The 18,582-nt window shown below is 53.7% G+C and overlaps 3 protein-coding genes across 4 annotated transcripts in view; 1 reads left to right on the forward strand and 2 right to left on the reverse strand.

The window, feature by feature from the left end:
* Positions 1–18,582, reverse strand: part of LOC126051738 (uncharacterized) — a 75,434-nt gene that overhangs the window by 49,997 nt on the left and 6,855 nt on the right. The window lies entirely within an intron of this gene.
* On the reverse strand, positions 820–9,069 carry MTHFD2 (methylenetetrahydrofolate dehydrogenase (NADP+ dependent) 2, methenyltetrahydrofolate cyclohydrolase). The gene is made up of 8 exons (XM_049831336.1): positions 8,874–9,069; positions 6,154–6,338; positions 5,125–5,247; positions 4,491–4,643; positions 4,299–4,406; positions 3,823–3,915; positions 2,227–2,352; positions 820–1,441 (listed from the first exon to the last, which is right to left on the reverse strand). The coding sequence occupies exons 1-8, from the start codon at positions 8,957–8,959 to the stop codon at positions 1,302–1,304; spliced, it is 1,014 nt and encodes a 337-aa protein (XP_049687293.1). The 5' UTR covers positions 8,960–9,069; the 3' UTR covers positions 820–1,301.
* On the forward strand, positions 11,327–18,560 carry MOB1A (MOB kinase activator 1A). Of its 2 annotated transcripts, XM_049831342.1 has the most exons (6): positions 11,327–11,445; positions 13,901–14,067; positions 15,088–15,181; positions 16,777–16,910; positions 17,032–17,195; positions 17,868–18,560. In XM_049831342.1, exons 1-6 carry the CDS (start codon positions 11,432–11,434, stop codon positions 17,943–17,945), a joined length of 651 nt encoding a protein of 216 aa, XP_049687299.1. In that variant the 5' UTR covers positions 11,327–11,431; the 3' UTR covers positions 17,946–18,560. The 2 variants fall into 2 exon arrangements, with proteins under 2 accessions (XP_049687299.1, XP_049687298.1); XM_049831341.1 differs by having other exon boundaries at positions 17,032–18,560.

An 18,582-nucleotide genomic window follows, 5' to 3' on the forward strand; every position in this document is an offset into this window, starting at 1 on the left:
AGCAACAGCCCTTCAGCCTCACAACAAACCTTTCCTGATCCCAGAAAGGTGGGATCAGTCGTTCCAGGGAATACACGAAGAGGAAGGAGTCCCAAGACACGTACCTCGCTGCCCACAAACAATGCTGCGTGTAAGTTTTTCCATCCTGCCCAAGGCATCGTGAGCCCAGGTAAGGTTATCGTTCAATGGATAATTAGAGCTTGCAAAACAAACTCATTAGAGGACTAAGTTTGTACTGTCATGTCAATGCAGTTAGGAAACAGCGTCAGGAAGCTGAACAGGTTTTGTTCAGGCATGAAAGCAAACAGACCTGCTTACTTCTAAGCCGAGTTGGTGATGCATGTAGCAGTTGTGTCTTAGCTAAACTCAGGGAGAAAGCCAGACCTAACCCTGCTCCACAGTGACAAAAGGGAGCTTGCATCACAAGTGCTATAGTAAACTGTTGCTGGAGGCTGCTCTCCTTTTCTGGGAGAAGTGAAAAAAACTTGCATAGTAATAATTCTAGGACACAAGTAGCATTTTTTTTTTTATTATTTTCTCATACTTAGAGTTAGCCTGCATTATTCACTAAGTACTTGCACGCTTTACAATACAGTCCAGGAAACCTCCTGCGTGCCTGATGTAGGCACCAACAGTCCCCACCCCATTGTTCTTTGGTTAGAAAAAAAAGGCTTTTTAAAAAAGTCACCCTCCAAATAGCAAAAAAAAAGTTTAGCTGCACCCTAGAAGAACACGTTACAACAAATCTGCCACTGCCCAGGGCCCCGCACAGGCTGCGAACAGACATATGGCTTTTTTTTTTTCCTTTTCAAGTAACTTCTTCTACAGAAGAGCATAACTCTAACTAAACATCTGGCATTGAATAAAGACTTCAGCACGAGTCAAACGCGAGCAGTCTGGGCAGACTGAGCATTTGTGAGAACAGAACCATGAAGATCATGACTTTTGCACTGTGGAGCAGTGCTCTACCTCCCACGGGATTGCTAACGCCACACCAAGCTCCCGGGAGAGCTGCGTGCCCAGGATCCCGACTGTCACCTAGTCCCTGCAAGAGCAGGGCAGGCTTCCTAGAAGAGCTAGCTTAAACATAAAGCAGCTTTGCTAGCACGAGTAGGCCAGAAGCGTAGATGCTTACACCTTAGTATGACTAATGTGCACATGCTTCAGCTTCCAGTAAATATCTATGACCTCAGAATAGGAGATTCCACTTCCGATACAATAAATAAAAATATTGCATTTTCTATCGGCCTGTTTGGGAGTCAGTTTGGAATGTTGTTTTCAGTGCTAAAGAGAATCCCACATTAAGCGGTTAATGCTTTCAGCTCTTTGGGTTTCAACAGCTTCTTGGCAGCAATGATGGTGTTCTTCATCAGCATGGCAACTGTCATGGGCCCAACTCCCCCAGGGACCGGAGTGATGTAGCTGGCTTTCTTCTTCACCCCTGCAGGAAGGAAAGCTAGAGCTTCACATACAAGTCAAAGGCAGTGACACTTAACAAGCTGGCTGGCCAGTACAAAGCTGTAACCAGTCTAACATTGTTCAAATTCAAGATTACTAGCTAAGGCATAGCAGTTTCTCAAGGTGGACTTTTTCCGCCCTGTAATTCAGGGCAGGGGAGCGCACACCATAGTCTGTCCATCCCTGCTACAGGCTTAACTGCAAAGCCCAAGGTAGGGGAAAAGCAAAAAGCAAGGTCTAATAGCTGGATTTCTAGCCCAGAAACATCAAGTCCAACACTAGATGTGGGCTTCACACATGCCCTTGAGGGCAGCCACAATAAAGTACTAACATTCCCCCTCTCCCTTTCTTCCAGGAGGAGGTTCCAGTGTCTCTCACGCAAAAGTGCAGGGCTCATCGCCAGCCGTCTGTCTGGGCACCGTTGCAGCTAAGTGGTGAGCAAGGCCAGTGAGTAGCAAGCCAGAAGGTAAGTTCTGCGTGTTTTTATTTAAAAGCAAGAGTACGAGTGATGAATTGGAGGAGAGGCAAAGCAACTCAGCCGCTTAGGTTCAGGATGAGTCTCCTCTGCCTTGCAACATACAGCTTTCCCATGGCATATTTACAGGAAGAGCTGCACCCTTGCGTATGGTACAATTTTGAATGCACCAACCAAGAGAACAGAAGCACAGTCAGCCTCTGCTCAGTCACACCAACCGGGACTTTCTCCTCCCCCTCTCTGCTCCCTAGATGTTTAACTCTTAAGGAACCAGATGCAGAGCCTTTCCATACCTTCAAAATCCACATCGCCAACCAGCCTCGACTTGGCAGTGACAGGATCCTGCACTCTCGTTATCCCCACATCAATAACTGCAGCTCCTTCTTTGATCATATCAGCTGTGATCAGGTTGGGTATGCCTGCAAGAAGAAAACGGAATCAAATGCTCATGGTGGTGCTAAACAGCCCCCCTGCTCCCCTTCACCCCATCTTCATGTTATGTCTTCACCCATCTGGGCCTTACTGCCTCAGAAAAGAGCTGGACTCAATCTTAAGGGTCTTTTCCAACCTGAAGGATTCTACCATTCTACAAAATGCGAATCTACCCAGAGTTGCACAATCCAGCACTACCTCCTTAATGTTCAGCTCCAGCAGGAATTTGAGCTGTTTACTTATAACCTCAGAGTGTAAAGAACTGGAATCCACCCCCAGAAAGAGGTCTGGCAAAGCAGCTGGGACCAAAGCATCCTCTCCAAGTTGAAACCTTAAAGCTCACATTTGAAGTCTGCGGCTGTGTTTGTTCACACAGCTCCAGCAACATTTTTGCACCTGCACTAAGTCAGCAAGCTGGAGCAGCATCTGAGACCATGGCAACTCAGCTTGGCAGAGGCACTGGCTTTGCCCAGGGGCTGTAAAAGCCCCAGATGACAGGGGAAGAGGGGTGGGGAGCAGCAGCTTTCTGCTAAGCCACCCTTTCAGGGTGGAGTGTGTTTGTCTGGTTCTGCCAGATAACGCCGGCTCAGAGGAGCTCACTCCCACCCTCTGCTTAGTTACCCCTTTCATGTAAGCCTTCCCCTGGTCTGCTGACCACCTTTGGCAATTCACACGCCTTACCTGCCAGCAGCACTTCTGCCGTCATTACGTGCACCGACACCTTCGACACCACTTCTAATCCTTCTGGCACCTTGTCTCTTTATACCCAGTTTCCAACCCACATCTTCTCTCCTCCCTCCCCACAGGCTCACACCCAGCTTCCGCTGCCAAACAGACACCCCAAATCAGCTCAACTCCTCTGCTGATCAACTAACTCCATGCCAAGGGTACAGCCTGGAGAAGAGCACACCTCTGAGATTCCTTGTGCTCTGAAGATGGCACTGCAGCTGTCGCTCAGCATTTTGTGTCTGTCTCTAGGTAAGCTGATGCTATATTGGTTTGTTGGGGTTTTTTTCCCTCCTCCTCACATAAATACTGAACTGTGTGCATGTATAACAGAGCCTGTCTGTAGCTGTTCTCTAGATCTGATCAGGTACTTGCTGGCATACCAACCCCTCCTGCCAGATGTTATTTTACATGTCAAAGGCAGAGCTACAAACAGCTCTGCTACCAAGATCAAGTATGTGGCTCCTCAGCTTAATCACAGGATTAACTGGCTGGCTCACACAGCCCCTCAGCTGCTGTCCTAGCCCTCGCCTACAGCAGCTGCAGCCAGCCACGAGAGCACCAGACTCTCCTACGCTGCCAGAGCTGCCTCAGATAAGGAGGCCCCAGGACATTCAATACTGACAGGATTGTCTCCTGTGAGCAAGGATTCCCATCAGAAACGCCACGCAAGCTGCAGCGCGGCACCCTCTGTGCACCTTGCCTGCGCCGTTAGTAGAGTTGGGTCTTACCTGCTGCCGCTACCACAATATCAGCGCGGATAGTGTGTTGCTTCAGCTGCTCCTTGGGAGTGTAACGGTGGGATATTGTGACTGTGGCATCACCTGCAAGAGCGGTTACATAGAGCTTCTTAATTCACATACACTACTCAAACCCAGGCACTTCTCTAAGTCCTCCCCTTCGACCACCTGTGTATTTATCAGGAACATCAGAGCCTGATGAGAAACCCCAGGGAACAGCCTACAGAGTCAGAGGGAGGGATATGGTACGGAAGAGGACAAGGACTCACTGAAGAAGGCTCCAAAATGTTACAAGACTGACTGTGCAGAGCTAACTTCTCAGCCTTGACTACAGCCCATGTGATGGGCCAGAGTCCCTAACGTGCTTCTGGGATTGGCTTAGGAGCCTAAAGAGGCCAGCGTGACAGGCAGAGGATTTCCTTCTACAGCTGCCTGGCGCGCCGGCTCCGAGGCCGCCGAGCTCTTACCTCCTGGGCGCTCGTGCCTCCCGTCCGTGTGCAGCAACATAGCGATGGGCATGCCCACATTCTTTGACCTGCCGGCCACCACCACGTTTTTCCCCAGCGTTGGGATGCCTGCAGAGATCAAGATGGAGTCTTAAAACAACCACAAGCTGGAGTTATGCCAGGCGGCAGCCAAATACTGCAGCAGCAGCTTACCAGTTCTCTTAATGATCTCCCACACCCCCCACGGGGTAGCTGGCAGCATGGAGTACTGGTCAAGGCACATGCGACCCACATTTATCACGTGAAAGCCGTCAACGTCTTTGTCTGGAGTCACAGCATTGCAAATCTTGCGCTCATCAATATGTTCTGGAAGAGAAAAGCTTTAACTCTAGGGATCAGCCAAAAGCCTGCTCTTTGCAGTCAGCCAGAGCCCTGACCTCCTGCACCAGCCCCGTCAGAGTTCAAAAGCTTGAAGCTACTCAAGACTTCCAGCAAGCTCAAGGCTAACTGCTCCCAGAAGGAGGGAACTGGAACCGCTTCGGGACTACAGCGTCGCTAATGCCGAGAGGGTATTTTTAGGCAGCCTCAGCGTCACAACAGAGTTCAAGCTTCTGGCTCTGGAAGCCGATACTCCCTCCACAAGAATAGATTTCTGTGACCCCCAGCAACTTAACTCATGCAGGCAGCTGTGCGATCGAGTAGCTGCATCAACTTCTTTACGCTGCATCACAGCAGGGTGCCACCTCTCGTGTCACTGGGTAGCCCCTGTGCTACTTCTCCTTCTGGCACATACAAACCCTTAAAAGCTTTATGTAAAAATGAAACAGATGGAAATCTAGCCACTTACCAGGTAAAGGAAGCTGTACCAAAAGGCCATCCACATTAGCATCATTATTGAGTTTGCTGATCAAATCCAGCAGCTCCTCTTCAGTAATAGAAGCCGGCCTGAGGATGGTTTCACTGCTGATTCCTGCACAGCCATTGAAAGTGTCGCATTAGAGAGCCACGTGGGCACAAGTGCAAGAGTGTTTTTCTTAATCCATGCAGATTTAAGCTGCCCTGTTCATTGCTCTACTAAACCTGACAAGCACACACCAAGGATTGTATGCTTTGTGTAACAAAGAGCACCTTCCAGGCCGGAGACCTTCACAAGGCTTGCAAGTTACAGTTAAGGGCCATTAGTGTCGGTCTAATGACCTGGGAAAGACTACTTGGAAGCAGAAACCCTCCGAATGCAGAGGGGGCTTGGAGAAACCTAACCAAAGCGTGCTACAATGGAGATGCAACCACACATCCTGTGGTCCCTCTCGACACAGCAAGACAGGGATGTTAGCCTAAAAATCTCAGCTCCAAAAGAAGGCTACGGCAGGACAGAACCCAAGGAGAAATTCAACCCTTTATTGCCCCTAACCCCTTTCAGCACATTATCTTCAGAAGCATACTTGGCCGAACACCGAGCAGGACCTCAGCTTGTAAGATTGGAAGCAGTCGCAGGGTAGCAAGGCTGCTGAACGATGCCTGCATCTCAAGTATTTGAGGAAAGACGGCAAACCAGAGCCCCGTCTGTGCTTCATATGACCCTAGAAAGACTGCAAATCCAAACTACAGAGCTTGATGTCGCCCTAAGGGACTCAAATGGCACAATGCACACGTGAACTGTGTTTATTAACTACGTCCCAGTACAACAACGAAGGCAGCCAAAAGAGTCATAGCAAATGCTGGGGCAAACAGGGACTTCCACGCAGGCGAGGTGAAAAGCTGCCAGATGGATGGATCCCAAAAAGCTTCCCTCGGCCTCCAGCAGAGAGGACTCCCAACTACAGCAAGATAAAACAGTCGCTTGCTCCACGTTTTTGGAACAGAGCGCAAGACGTACCAACATCAGCAGCCGCTTTGGTTTTGTTCAATACGTAGGAGTGACTCGCTGGATCTTCGCCGACGAGAACAACACTGAGGTGAGGTCTCTTGTTTCCAGCTGCTACCCACTGCTCAACCTCGTGACGGGCTTCCTGCCTGATCTGCCGGGCCAGCTTCCTTCCAGAAATGACAACGGCATCATTTCTGCAACAGATAAAGCATTACCAAAGCAGTCAGCATCGTTAGGACTTGTCCTTAGGGCTCTGTGCAACGCAGACCAGGAAAAGCTCTTTCGCTTGAGCCTTACTTTTACAAGCCTATTGCACATTTACACCAAATCATATTAAGCAGCATAGTTCAGTCTTAGTTTACAGCTTTGCTGCCCAAAGCCAGGATCAGCAAACAAAACTACCAGAGGGACCAACTTATTTGTGCAGCCTGAGAAAGCTTACACGCTATTCTTCTCTGCGAGGTGTGCATCATTTGTCTGGTGCATGTTTCAAGCTAAGATACCGTTAGCTCCCATTTGTAGAAAGCCGGTCACCCGTTCCTTGCAAAGGCACGACAGCTTCACTACAAAGGACGTACATGAAGCAGAACTCACTCCGCTTAAGCGGAGCTTCCACCACCGAGGAGGTCTATTGAGTAATTCCGGCTCATTGGATGCACCAAGGGAGGCACAGCGTGCCATGCTTCTGTACCGAGTGCTGTTCCCAGAGAAACTCGTGCCCCACAAATTCCTCGGCGAGACCGTCGGCCCGTCTAGCACGGCACGCACCTCACGCAAGCCGGTCTCACGCCTTCCCCTGCTCAAGTAAGTGCTGCTACCGCTACAGTCGTGCCTTCAGGCTGTTAAAGCTGGGCTGGGGGTACGTGGTTTCACACCCTCTGACAGACTCCAACGTCTAGGGGGAGTAGAAGGGACATTTGTCCATTTGAACCAGGTCAAAACAACTCCTTGCATACATTTCTGGTCTAAATTGGCAACGGGAAGATCCGGTCACCGCCAAATACATTCCAGGCAACTGGACACCCTGCAGTACATAGAAAGGCTGGCTTGACCTACAGCTAGCTGGGAGGCCACAGCTGCTGGTCCCCACTCACAAAAGGCTGTCACAACACTGCTCACGTTTGGGTGGGTTTCTTTTCTTCAGGTTATCACTACAACTCTTATTTGAGGATCATTCTTGTTCACTAATCCCTTTGGGAGAAGGTACACCTTCAGAAGCTTCAGTTCCAGACTTCACTACAGCATTGCCTCACGACGAGCACCTTCCTTGCCCCACTATTCCTTCCTCTGAGCCAGAGCTAGCAGGGATGCTGCCACAGTGTTACTGTCATTTATGGTGCCTTCCCAAATCGCAAGGACCAGCTCATTTTTGAAGCTCTATACATCAGAACTGCACAAGCTACTCAACTTGCCACAAGAATCCAGGAGACAATTGACCCACAGGAGAAAGCCTGACAGCACCGAGTGCAGTTTCCAACCCTCCCTGTACCATCCAACAGGAGCGAGCCGAACTGCTGCAGTTTGTCCTCAAAAATCATCTGTCGGCTGCCTGGCATACAGACGTTCTCCTACCAGGATCCCACATTAAGTCCAACGCTGCTGTATTCTGACCTTCTCTAGGTACAATCCTGATCCTGGAGCGCTGGGGACAGCTGCCACGGGGGAAAGCCACCACAAGAGCTGCTCCGGCCACATACCTGCATCCCTGACCTACTCAAATCTGTAGTTTTCTCCCATTTACTGGGAATTAAATGCTGCTTCATCCCTAACACTAATCGCCCCAGTCAAACTTATTTAACAATAACCAGCAAACCCCCATTCCAGACCAGCTCAGCCCGCTGGCCCTCTAATTCTTATATTTTAACTTCAGAGCTAAACCTGCACTAAACTACTGTACGCCCGCTTAGATACATCTATGGAAGTTACAAGTGCCTGGCAAGCTAGGGAAAGGAAAACTCATTAGATGGGAGACACCTCATGCCAAGAACCTACCCGAATCTTCCCCTTACGTAAGCCTGAAGTCTGGGTGCCCGGCCTGGCCTTCCAGGGGACGGGAAGAAGCATCAGCCCCCCTCGTGAGCTACGGGAAAGCCAAAATAAGAGCTCAGAGCCCTGTTTAGAGTAGGGAACGGGGGTGAAACCAAAGCACCCGAGCGGCAGCAGCTCCCTGAAGGGCTCCTTCGGTGCACGGGAGCAAAATCCACGGGAGGGTGGCGCAGAAGTGGAAGGAGAAAGCCTGCGGGTGCACAGCCTGAGCCACAGGTGGGATGCTTGGGGTAGGATGCTTTGGGGAGGGGGGGGGGGGGGTGTCTCTGGTCCCTCTCGCACCGTTTTAATCTGGGTTCAGCCTGAGACCGGGCCCCGAGAGGCACCTCTGGGGGTGCGGGGAGAGCCCGGTAGACCCGGTGTGTGTGTGTCCGTCCCCCCCAAACCCCCGCCCAGAGTGAGGGGGAAGCCCAACATACACCATGCAAGGCGGGAGCGGGATTTCATCAGCCTGCACCGCCCGGGGTGACCGCTGGGGGTCCGCCTCAGTCATTGCCGGTGCCGGTGGCGATGAGCCGGGTCTCTATCCCGGCCCGGTGGGTGAGGCGAAGGAGAAGATGGAGGGGCGGGTGAGGGCCAGGCCGGGCCTCCCCCTCCTCACGCCGGCATTGGGTGGGGGAAAGGGACGATCCCCGCCTCCCCCACCACGTAGATGTATCTAAAAAGGCCGGATCGGGCCGTACCTGGGCGCGCTGAGGTGGAGGCGGCGATCGCGGGGCCGCAGCGCGGCGCGGCCGAGGGTGCGGAGCGGGCAGAGCGCGGTCGCCATGGCAGCGGCGGGCGCTGAGGGAGCGGCGGCGGGAAGCGGGAGTGAGGCTCTTTGCCCCGCCCGTCGCCTTATATAGGAGGAGGGGCGGGGAGAGCGTCCGGCTCCTCCCCTTCTCGCCGCCCGCGGCAGCCAATCGCGGAGGGGAGAGTTGAATGGAGGTGGCGAGGGAGGGTGCGGGACGGAGCGGGACGATCGGGGTAGAGGAAGAGAAGCGCTAGGGAGAGGGGGTGGGCGGGGCGGGCGGAGAAGGAGAGGGGCGTGATTGGTGGAGACGGTTGAGGCTTCTCCTCTCTAATTGGGCACGGCGGCGCTCATTGGCTGGGCCCGGGAGGCGGGGGGGGGGGGCAAGAGGGGCTGCGGGATCCGTGCACCGCGGGGCGGGGCAGGGGGCGGGGCCAGGGTTGGGTCTAGGGCTGGGCCTGGGGTTAGGCCAGGGGTCAGGGTCGGGATTAGGGTCGGGATTAGGGCTGGGGGTCAGGTTTACGGCTGCGATCTGGGTGGGGGTTAGGGCGGGATTAGGGCTGAGCGAGGGAATGGGATTGGGACTGGGATTGGGGCTGGGGTTGGGTTAAATACGGGATTGGGGCTGGGATGGGGGTTAAGGCTGGGATTGGGGCTGGGATTGGATCGGGGATTGGGGTTAGGGCTGGGATTGAAGTTAGGTCTAACTGTGGGATTGGGGTTAGGACTGCAGTTGGGATCCAGGCTAGGTTTCCATCTGGGATTGGGATGAGATTAAACACAGGAGCGTGAGTACGTCTAAAACCGGACCGAGGTTGAAATTAGGATTAGGGTTAGGTCTAGTTCAGGGACTAAGCGTACGCGCACCAGGACGGGCAGTTTAGCTGCTAAAAAATAGAGAGGAGATTTTCGCTGCGGGAGGGTGCGACGGGGCCCGGCAGCTGGTGTTGTCCCTCGTCAGGCATCATAAAACCTCGGCAAAACCTGGGGGTGAGCCGGGCTCTCCCAGCTCCCAGTGCTCCCAGCTCCAGGCAATCCCAGCGCAGAGGGACTGGAAGCAGGATCCCACACCCGAGCAGGCACAGGGTGGCCATCCGTCAGCATCTCCTGACGGCGAGAGGGAGCCTTTACTCACTGTTAGTATGTCTCTGCTGTTTCTGGCCACATTCTCCACGGGTGGAAAAATTAAGAGCTTTTGTGCAGAACTAAATACCATTAATTTAATTTTTAATAGATCCTGCGCGGCGTCTCCTGGCCCACGGCACCAGATCGGGTCAGGATGCGTGTGAACGCTGCTCCCTGGTATCGCGGAGAAGGAAGCAAGAAACCTGCATGGCGAAGAGGTAAAAGGAGAGCCTGTAAGTGCTCGAGAAGGCGTGCTGAGTGAGTTTAGCCGTCTCCTGCATGTTTATTTTCCTTAGTTTTGCCCTGCGTACTCTTTGAGTTGTGAAAGGCGGCCCTGGAGGTTTATCGTGAGGTCATCGAGGTGCTCGGTAAAGCCTGGGAAGGTTTTTATGGCACCCTGAGTATCCAATAAATACCGAGGATTGCTAGCTGCCATCCCCGTGACGTGCCCCAGCGGAGCCGGTTCCACACTGTGCCGCTTGTGAGAGCTGCGGGAGGTGGCCTGGCTGCGAGCTAAAATAACCTCGGCATGTTTATTTTAGTTTTTAACTTGTTTAGAGCGGCTACGGTCATGCCCTGGTTTTAAAACCAGGTCAGTACCATTGTTTAGGTCAGTAACAGCAGCTCTTTGCTAAGACGAGGGCTGGAGAGATCACATAGCCACAAAAAAAGGGTGAAAACCGGCAGAATTCAGCCCTGGGAAAAGGGTTTGATAAACTTTAGGATGTTTGGGGGGAATTTCAGCCTGTGAAGTTGGTCTGGGGCGCTGGATGGGGCGTACGGGTCCGGCCTGGTGCAAGGCTGAAAAGGAGGGGCTGAAATAAGATGGTGGGGGTTGAGGGGGTTGGTGGTGGGGAAGCATCTGTGAGTTGGGGGAGACCTAGGTGGAGGAAGGCCCATGGGGGGGGCAGGCCCACGGGGAGGGGGCTTTGAGGGTCCCCAGGCCCATGGGGGGTTCCCAAGCCCACGAGGAGGGGGCTTTGGAGGTGCCTGGACCCATGGGGGGTCCCCAGGCTCATAGGGAGGGGGCTCTGGGGGTCCGTGGGCCCACGGGGAGGGGGCTTTGGAGGTGCCTGGGCCCATGGGGAGGGGGCTTTGAGGGTCCCCAGGCCCGTGGCGGGGGCCGAGGCCGGCGCAGACCCACGTGGACCTCGGCCCGGGGGCTGTTGCCACGGTGACGGCGCCGTGCGAGACCACGCCTTCCTCCCCGCGAGACCGCGCCCCCTTCGCCATGAAACCCCTCCTCCCCGTCTCTCAGCTCTCGCGAGAGTTGGCGGCGGGGCGGGCGCGGCCGGCGGGGAGCTGGGGCCGCGCGCGAGCAGCCGCCCCCGGCGCCGCCGTTTTCCCCTCAGCCCGGCCCAGCGCCTCGGCCCGGCTCCGCTCGCCATGAGCTTCCTCTTGTGAGTGCCCGAGCCCCCCGGGGGGGTGCCTTAGGGGAGACCCCGAGGCAGGAGGATGGCTGTAAGGGGTTTGGGGGCGAGGCTGCCTGAGAGATTTCGGTGGGGAAGGCCTCCGGGGGGGGGGGCGGGGGCGGCCTGTGAGGGGCTTTGGTCTTCGGGGAGGCTCTGTGAGAGGGTTTGGTCTTCGGGGAGGCTCTGTGAGAGGGTTTGGGTTGGGGGGGGAGGGGCACTTGGGTTTGGGTTGGGGGGGGGGGGCACTTAAGCTTGGTTTGTGAGAGGTATTGGGGTGCGGGGAAGCGTTTGGGGGGGATGGGCCTTGAAGGCTGGGTCTGTGAGGGGCTTTGGGGGAGGAAGGCTTTTGGGGAGACCCTGGGGGGGGGGGTGTTTCTTGGGGAGGGGGGGAGGCGCTGGTGGCCTTTCCTGGAGGAAGGTGTCGTGGGGAGGGTGTGAGGTGGGATCCTGAGGGAAGGGCCTCGAGGAAGGCTTTTGGGGGGGATGGAGGCCTCAGCGGTGCTCGGGAGCTGAGGAGGGCCTTGTGTTGAGGCCCGGGAGGGCTCTAATGGGAAGTTTTAGGAGGAAGGCCTGGGGGCGGGGGCTTTGGGCAGAGGCTCTGGGGGCTCACGGTGGGGCTTGAGGATGTTTCGGGGAGGGCGGAGTGCGTATGGAGAGGGAAAGGCTTTGAAAAGAGCCCCCGGGGGTGTACCAGGAGGGCTTGGGGAGGAGGCCCTGGAGGGACACGGGGAGGAGTGTAGTCCTGTGGAGGAAGCCCTGGGGTTCTAGTGGGTTTTTTGTGAGGAAGCCTTGGAGGAAGGTGGGGCGAGAGAGGGTGCCTTGCGGGGGTAGGGTCCTAGGCCAGGACGTGGAGGGGGACTGGCAGCGGGAGCAGGGCGGCCTGGGAGTGCCCATGTTGGGTGACTGCCATGGAGGAGAATGGGTGGCGGGGGACTTTGGGGGTGTATGAGGGGATGGGAAGCCTTTTGGGGGGCACTCTTAGGGGGAAGGCTCTGGGGAGGGGCCGTCTTGTGAGGGTTAATCCCTCCCAGGTGGGGGAGAATATGAGGGGTTGGTCTTCCCGGGGAATTGGGGGAGGCCCTGAGGGGGTAGGGGTGTCTGTAGGCTCGTTCTGCCTTAGTGGGAGGCCCTGGGAGTTGGGAGGGGGCTTTAGGGTCAGGCCTTTGCCCTCTGGGTGGGGTTTGGGTGGGCCTTACCCTACATCTGACTGCAGGGGGAATGCTGTTAATGTGCTAAACCTACAAGCATGTGGTGTACAAAATGCAGCTTTAGCAAGCTGCAGGGGGTGTGTTGTTGCATACCTGCGTTGTAGATGGGAAGGCTTGTAAAGTGAGAGAGGGCTTCCGGCTCTTAAGGCCTGGTAGGTGCTGTGGATGAGGACTGGAGGCATTCTGTGATGTAAGAAGGGGCTGGGGACCCTCTTCCTAGGGCTGACGATGTGCTGGGTCTGCCTTTTGGAACCCTCTGCCTAGGGTCGGTGACGTGCTGGGCCTGCGTTTCGGCTGTAGCGGGAGACGGAGGGTTGGTTTAAGAGTGAGCTGTATCTAAAGGTCTTTTACTTCCGCACCGAGCGCTGCACGTAAACGGGGTGTGCAAAGCCGTAAGGTTGCACCGGGAAGCTGCCGTGAGGTGCGTGCCAGCTGAATGTGTCCGGTTGCGTTCAACGGGGGCAGGATGCCGGCGATGCCGAGCGGCATGCGCCGGAGAGGCCCGTTTCCCCCGAGCTTTGCTTTGGCCCTGCTTGTCCTATTGTTTGCTTCACCCTTGCTCAGAAGCAGAGAGTTGGTGGGGTCTGAAAGTTAATGTTTTGTGGTTGAGAGGTATCAAAATTCATCCAGTTTTTGGCAGCGTTGGCTGTTTGGAGAGAGGCTGCGGTACCGCCAGCCCCATTGGAGGAACCGGGGGGAAGTTCGGTGAGGAGTTGCACGATGGCTCGGCTGCTGAGCACAGCTGTCGGTACAACACGGAGAGGAAAGGTTACGGTGACGATTTGCATTTCGGGGCTGGAGTCTATTAAGTTGCTATTTTTAGCAGGCTGTTTCCTACGGTGCGTTTGAGTGCTCAGTACCTAATATTTGCCGCTGTCAAACTGACCTAGCGGCAGTCGGCAGGTCGTTTCATTCCCTGGTGGAGATATGTGGGCTTTTCTTTCCATGACTGCAAGCAACTGTTGCTTGATGACTCTTTGGTCCTTTGCGCAGAATGTTTGTGTTTTTTAAAAAGGGTGGACGAAAGAGGGAAGCGTGCGGGCGGCTTTTTCGTGATGCCATCAGAAATGCTTCAGCTTGCCTGCAGGATCTGTTCACCCTGACAGTGGGGGAAAAGGGGAAGGGCCGGCGTCACCCTGGTTAAAAGTGCCGAATGGTAAGGGGTAATAGGGGAAATGTTTCTGGGAAGAGAATGCTGTTACAGGACTAACTGGAAATATTTTTTGTCTTGTCAGTGGGAGTCGGTCTTCGAAAACATTCAAACCCAAGAAGAACATTCCCGAAGGCTCCCATCAGTATGAACTCTTGAAACATGCGGAAGCGACTCTGGGGAGCGGTAACCTTAGACAAGCGGTTATGTTGCCGGAGGGAGAGGACCTTAACGAGTGGATCGCGGTTAACAGTAAGCCCTATGAAAGGGGGATCTGCCCGAGCATGGAGGTGGAGTGGGAAAACCAAAAATCTCTGGGGTTTTTCCTTTAAAGAACCTAGAAATTCCCCAGATTAAATTCTTATTCCAGGCACGCTCCGTTTAAGTAATGGAGGTGGGATAAAAGGAAAGGAAGCGGCGCGATGTGCCGATGGCAGACGGGTCCCGTGTCAAATGGGTGTCGCGCTCTGGAAGTGCGCAAAAAGCGAGAAACAAACCTGCGCAATTGTGGTTTTGGGGTGGGTTTTCTTTTGAGCTCAGACTTGCAAAGGTGATAAGGTTTGTGAAGAGGTTTTTTTGTACTGGGGAGTTAGCCTCAAGTATTGGTATTTGGAGGTACGACGTCAGCAATGTCAGCTGCAAAAATGGTGGCAGCGAATAGTCCAGGGAAGAAGCGGAACCGTATTGCTCACTGAACTCTAGGTTTGTGGAGTTTCTTTTTTGTTGTCTGTTTTCATTTTAATGTTGCTGCATGCATAGTTAAAGAAAACCAAATACTGCAAACCTATTTTGCTTTTAGCAGTCGCTCTCCCTGGCCTTGAACTATGTTTCTTTAGAGGTTAGAGGAGGAAGAAGAGTCAGTTTTGAGCGACGGAAGACAGTAAGTCAGGCCACAAGTGTTTAACCTAAGGAAGGTCCCTCTTGTATTGTCAAAATCAATCGGGGTTTTGAGGTACTGTCATTTTTTTAAAGGTGTGTGGAACCTAAAGCGGTCATTTCTAAGGTACGGAAGGCTAAGTGGAGCTTCGTGCTGTACAAATCAGCTAGGGGCAGTAGCCTGACGGTGAAAAACTGACAGAGTGATTCAAATTCCTAGATGGCTGAAACTTCTCAGAGTCATTGGCCACATGACATCGTACGGAAGGGGGACGTTTGCTTTCACCGAGAGCTTTGTGGCACGTTCACCCCTGCGACAGCTGAATGAGAGTGAACCGGCGCTCCGGTCTGCTTTGCGTTTGCATTTTGAGTAAACTTGATCCGTTTCCTTTCCAGCGGTGGATTTCTTCAACCAAATCAACATGCTGTACGGGACCATTACGGAGTTCTGCACGGAGGCGAGCTGTCCAGTCATGTCTGCAGGACCGAGGTAAGAAGTTTACCGCGGTCTACAGCCGCAATTGAAACGTGGGGAAGCAGACGGGGGCGCGGGTTGCTCGAGCTTGCGTAGAAAGAAGATATAAAGAGGATGGGACATGTCCAGATCGGGTCGAGGCGCACCATCGTGCTCCCTGGTGCCGTGTACCCACGTGCAAAGCTAAGCTGTCTGTTGGGCTGCGTGGCGTCGGTAGCCGTCGGTTTGTCCGGTGTGTTAACTACCTGGCCAGGGCAAGCGTGCGTGGGGATCTCTTTTCCCCCTGTCAATCAATCTGGTCCCTACGTTGTCTGGAAACTGAAAAGATGTGTTGTCAAAATGGTTTATTTTAAGGAAAATGAGAGATCTAACTTGATTGGAAGCAGCTGGTCTCGCTGTCAAAGTCTTACAGTAACCTCTTGTGCTCTGTCACAGAGCTGATGCTCGGAGAGGCTGTAGTCGGATTATTTTTTTTTTTCAGAGCACAAGTGATTCTAAAGATGCTGCTGCCAGCACGGGGCAGGACATGAGGCAGGCGAATGCTCTGGTCGGGTTACGGTACGGCATGTGCGACGGCTGTGCGGGGAGGAGAGGGCAGCCTGTTGTTGCGGAGTTAGAGCTGGGAAGGAAACCTCGTGCTCATAGTGACTGGTGTGTGCAGTAGGGAATGGCTAAGTGTCTTCTGGGTCCTGCTGATCCCTGTGCCTGCCCTGTTGAATCGGCCTGGCCTCAAGTATGCTTAGCCGGGTGCAGGCCGTGAAAGGGCACGAAGCGTGCGTTGTCCCGAGGCGGTTTAAGGGGCTGTTGTCCCTTGATTCATGCGGGTGCCCAGGTGAGAAGCATGGGCGGTGTTTTTTCAGGAGGCATGTTTACCTAGCTGATGTAGCATAACCTTTTTGTCAGAGGAGGTTGGGGCATCATGGAACGTGGAACGCAAATAGCGAAAGAGTATTTGGGGCACCCTGTTGTTTTTAGGAGGTGTCAGTACACGCGGGGAGAAGATGATGTGTTGGTTCTGCACTTATGTATTTTGTCGTGAGGTGAAGCTGCAGCTGGGTATCTTGTCTGTAAGGTTGCTCGAGGCATTTTGTTTTGGGGGATAACAGCGTGCGGTCTGGCCGGTGGGCAGTATTTGTAGGGTGCCGTGTAACATCCTGCCCTGCTTTTCTACCCAGAATTATCTAGATTGCAAGTTCCCGTTTCTATATTTGGGGACACTTCCTGTAACAATTTCCTGTTGAAACGGCACTGGGTTTTTTCGCTTGTCGTCGGTCGAGAGGCGACAGTCAAAACCCGGGGGGGGGGGGGTTCCCCCTGCTTTTGAAGGATTTTGCAAAAGATCGCAGAGAAAGCAGGTTGTGTCGTCATGTAGCATTACAGTCAATGTCTGCCCCAGTTCAGAGGAGCAGTCGGATCGATAAGCACACGTGTCGATTTGCAGGTGGTGGCTTCTAAAAGTCTTTGGCTAATGTGCGACCCCAGGGAAGGTCTCCTGGGGATGTCAGCCATCTTGTGTGAGGAGAGAGGGCGTGCCAAAGTCCAGGAGGAGCCCAGAAGAGCCATTTTTTCTCTTGGAGCAAAGGATTTATTTTCCTTCCCTCTCCCTGCAGGTATGAGTACCACTGGGCGGACGGCACCAACATAAAGAAGCCGATCAAGTGTTCGGCTCCGAAGTACATCGATTACTTGATGACGTGGGTCCAGGACCAGCTGGATGATGAAACGCTCTTCCCTTCAAAGATCGGTAAGCGCAGCTGCGCGATGCAACGAGCTTCGCGTACGGGACTGAGACACTGCTGGAATGTCTCGTTTCGGTACTTCTGACCAAACTGAAGGACTTAGCAGTGCGCGTTGGTGCGTTTCAGGCGTCCCTTTTCCCAAGAACTTCATGTCGGTGGCCAAGACGATCCTGAAGCGGCTGTTCCGCGTGTACGCTCACATCTACCACCAGCACTTCGATTCCGTCATGCGGCTGCAGGAGGAAGCCCACCTCAACACCTCCTTCAAGCACTTTATCTTCTTTGTGCAGGTGAGTTGCGAAACGGCGGCCGGTTGCCTGCCTCTGGGCTTTCTTGTTCCCCGCTTGCTTTTAAAGGGAGTTGGATTTTAAGCGCCTCCTCGCTCTTTGAAGATCTACAGCTGGGGCGTGCGCTGGAAGATAGGCTCAGCTCCTGCCCTCTGTACCGTGCAAACTGTGCAGCTGCAGCGCTGTGGGGTTTGGGTTTTTTTGCAGGAAGTGTGGCACAGTTGGCTTTCAATGCTTGAATGTCCCTCTGAGGTTTTAGCTATCAGCCTGCAGCAAAAGAGACCAGGCTTGGAGGAGAACTTGGGCGTTTTGTAGCTGAAGAATTGACTCGGAAATAGCAGCAGCACCTTTTTTTCTCCCTGCCCCCCCGACAGTGTTTCAAGAGCCTGTCCTGTGACCGCACATGCAACTCGCTCATCATGCAGCACAGCGTGGTACTTATCAGCAACACAGCAGAAAAAGATTTTTGTTGTCTTACTGCTTGAATTTCTCTACAGAGAAATGGGAGAGGTGGCTGTTGCAGCAGTGCCTGTTTAGTGTTTCTCTCGGGAGCTGGCACGCACTGACACGGCAACTTCCCAGCATGCATATGGTGGCTGGATGTGTTTTCCAGCAGCTCTTTGAGAGGTGCCTTTAGTTTTTGTGCTGTGTGTTGTTGTTGTTTTCCCCTGCTAGGAATTCAACTTGATTGACAGGCGGGAGTTGGCTCCTCTGCAGGAACTGATTGAGAAGCTGGGCTCCAAGGACAGATAAACTCTCCCTGGGCCGACCCTTTTGGCCACTCCTTTCTGCTTTGTACGCCAGCCACTTCTACGCTTCGCCTTGAGTGATGCAAGCCCTGAGATGCAGCGCTCCAAGTGGCATCACTCTTGGAGGCCAAGCATCGCTTCTACAGTGCAGCAGCAGCCACCACAGCCTGTGTTGTTTTAAAAGTTGTTGGCTGCACGGTGTAGTCCACTTGGCTAGGTGCTTGAGTCTGGCTGAGGATGGAACTTGCCTTGGACTACTCGGAGCAGGTTTTGTTTCCCCCAGGCATGGGGTGAAGTTCACATGCTGCAGAGCTGCATTCTACTCCCAAAGTTTTCCTCTGGACCCCATGGACACAGTGCTTGGCTTGATCAAGGCTAAGCCCAGTGTGACTCAGCTTATTTTTGGAAGTGCTCTTTTTTTTTTTTGATAAGAGGTGCACTTGAGCCTTAAGCTCCCCTTTGGCAGCAGCAGCAATGTTGTGGGGGGAGGAAAAGAAGTGCCTGGCCCCAAAAAGCAGCTCCCTGGTTGGTGTTCCCAGCATGGTTGTGGGGGGCTGAGGAAGGGACCCTACTGTGTGGCAAGGCAATAATAAAGTTTCTCCTTCCTGCTGTCCTCTCAGAGGAAGACTCCCTTCCTTTCC

Source organism: Accipiter gentilis, chromosome 28 (assembly GCF_929443795.1).
Source record: "Accipiter gentilis chromosome 28, bAccGen1.1, whole genome shotgun sequence".
Taxonomy (NCBI): domain Eukaryota; kingdom Metazoa; phylum Chordata; class Aves; order Accipitriformes; family Accipitridae; genus Astur; species Astur gentilis.

Coding starts and splice junctions, on each gene's coding strand:
- MOB1A (XM_049831341.1), top strand. Junction 15,182..16,776: donor GTCATGTCTGCAGGACCGAG/GTAAGAAGTTTA, acceptor CTCTCCCTGCAG/GTATGAGTACCACTGGGCGG. Junction 16,911..17,031: donor GCTCTTCCCTTCAAAGATCG/GTAAGCGCAGCT, acceptor GGTGCGTTTCAG/GCGTCCCTTTTCCCAAGAAC.
- MTHFD2 (XM_049831336.1), bottom strand. CDS start 8,959: ATGGCGACCGCGCTCTGCCCGCTCCGCACCCTCGGCCGCGCCGCGCTG. Junction 4,644..5,124: donor GGTACAGCTTCCTTTACCTG/GTAAGTGGCTAG, acceptor TTTCTCTTCCAG/AACATATTGATGAGCGCAAG. Junction 3,916..4,298: donor GAGGCACGAGCGCCCAGGAG/GTAAGAGCTCGG, acceptor CCGCTCTTGCAG/GTGATGCCACAGTCACAATA.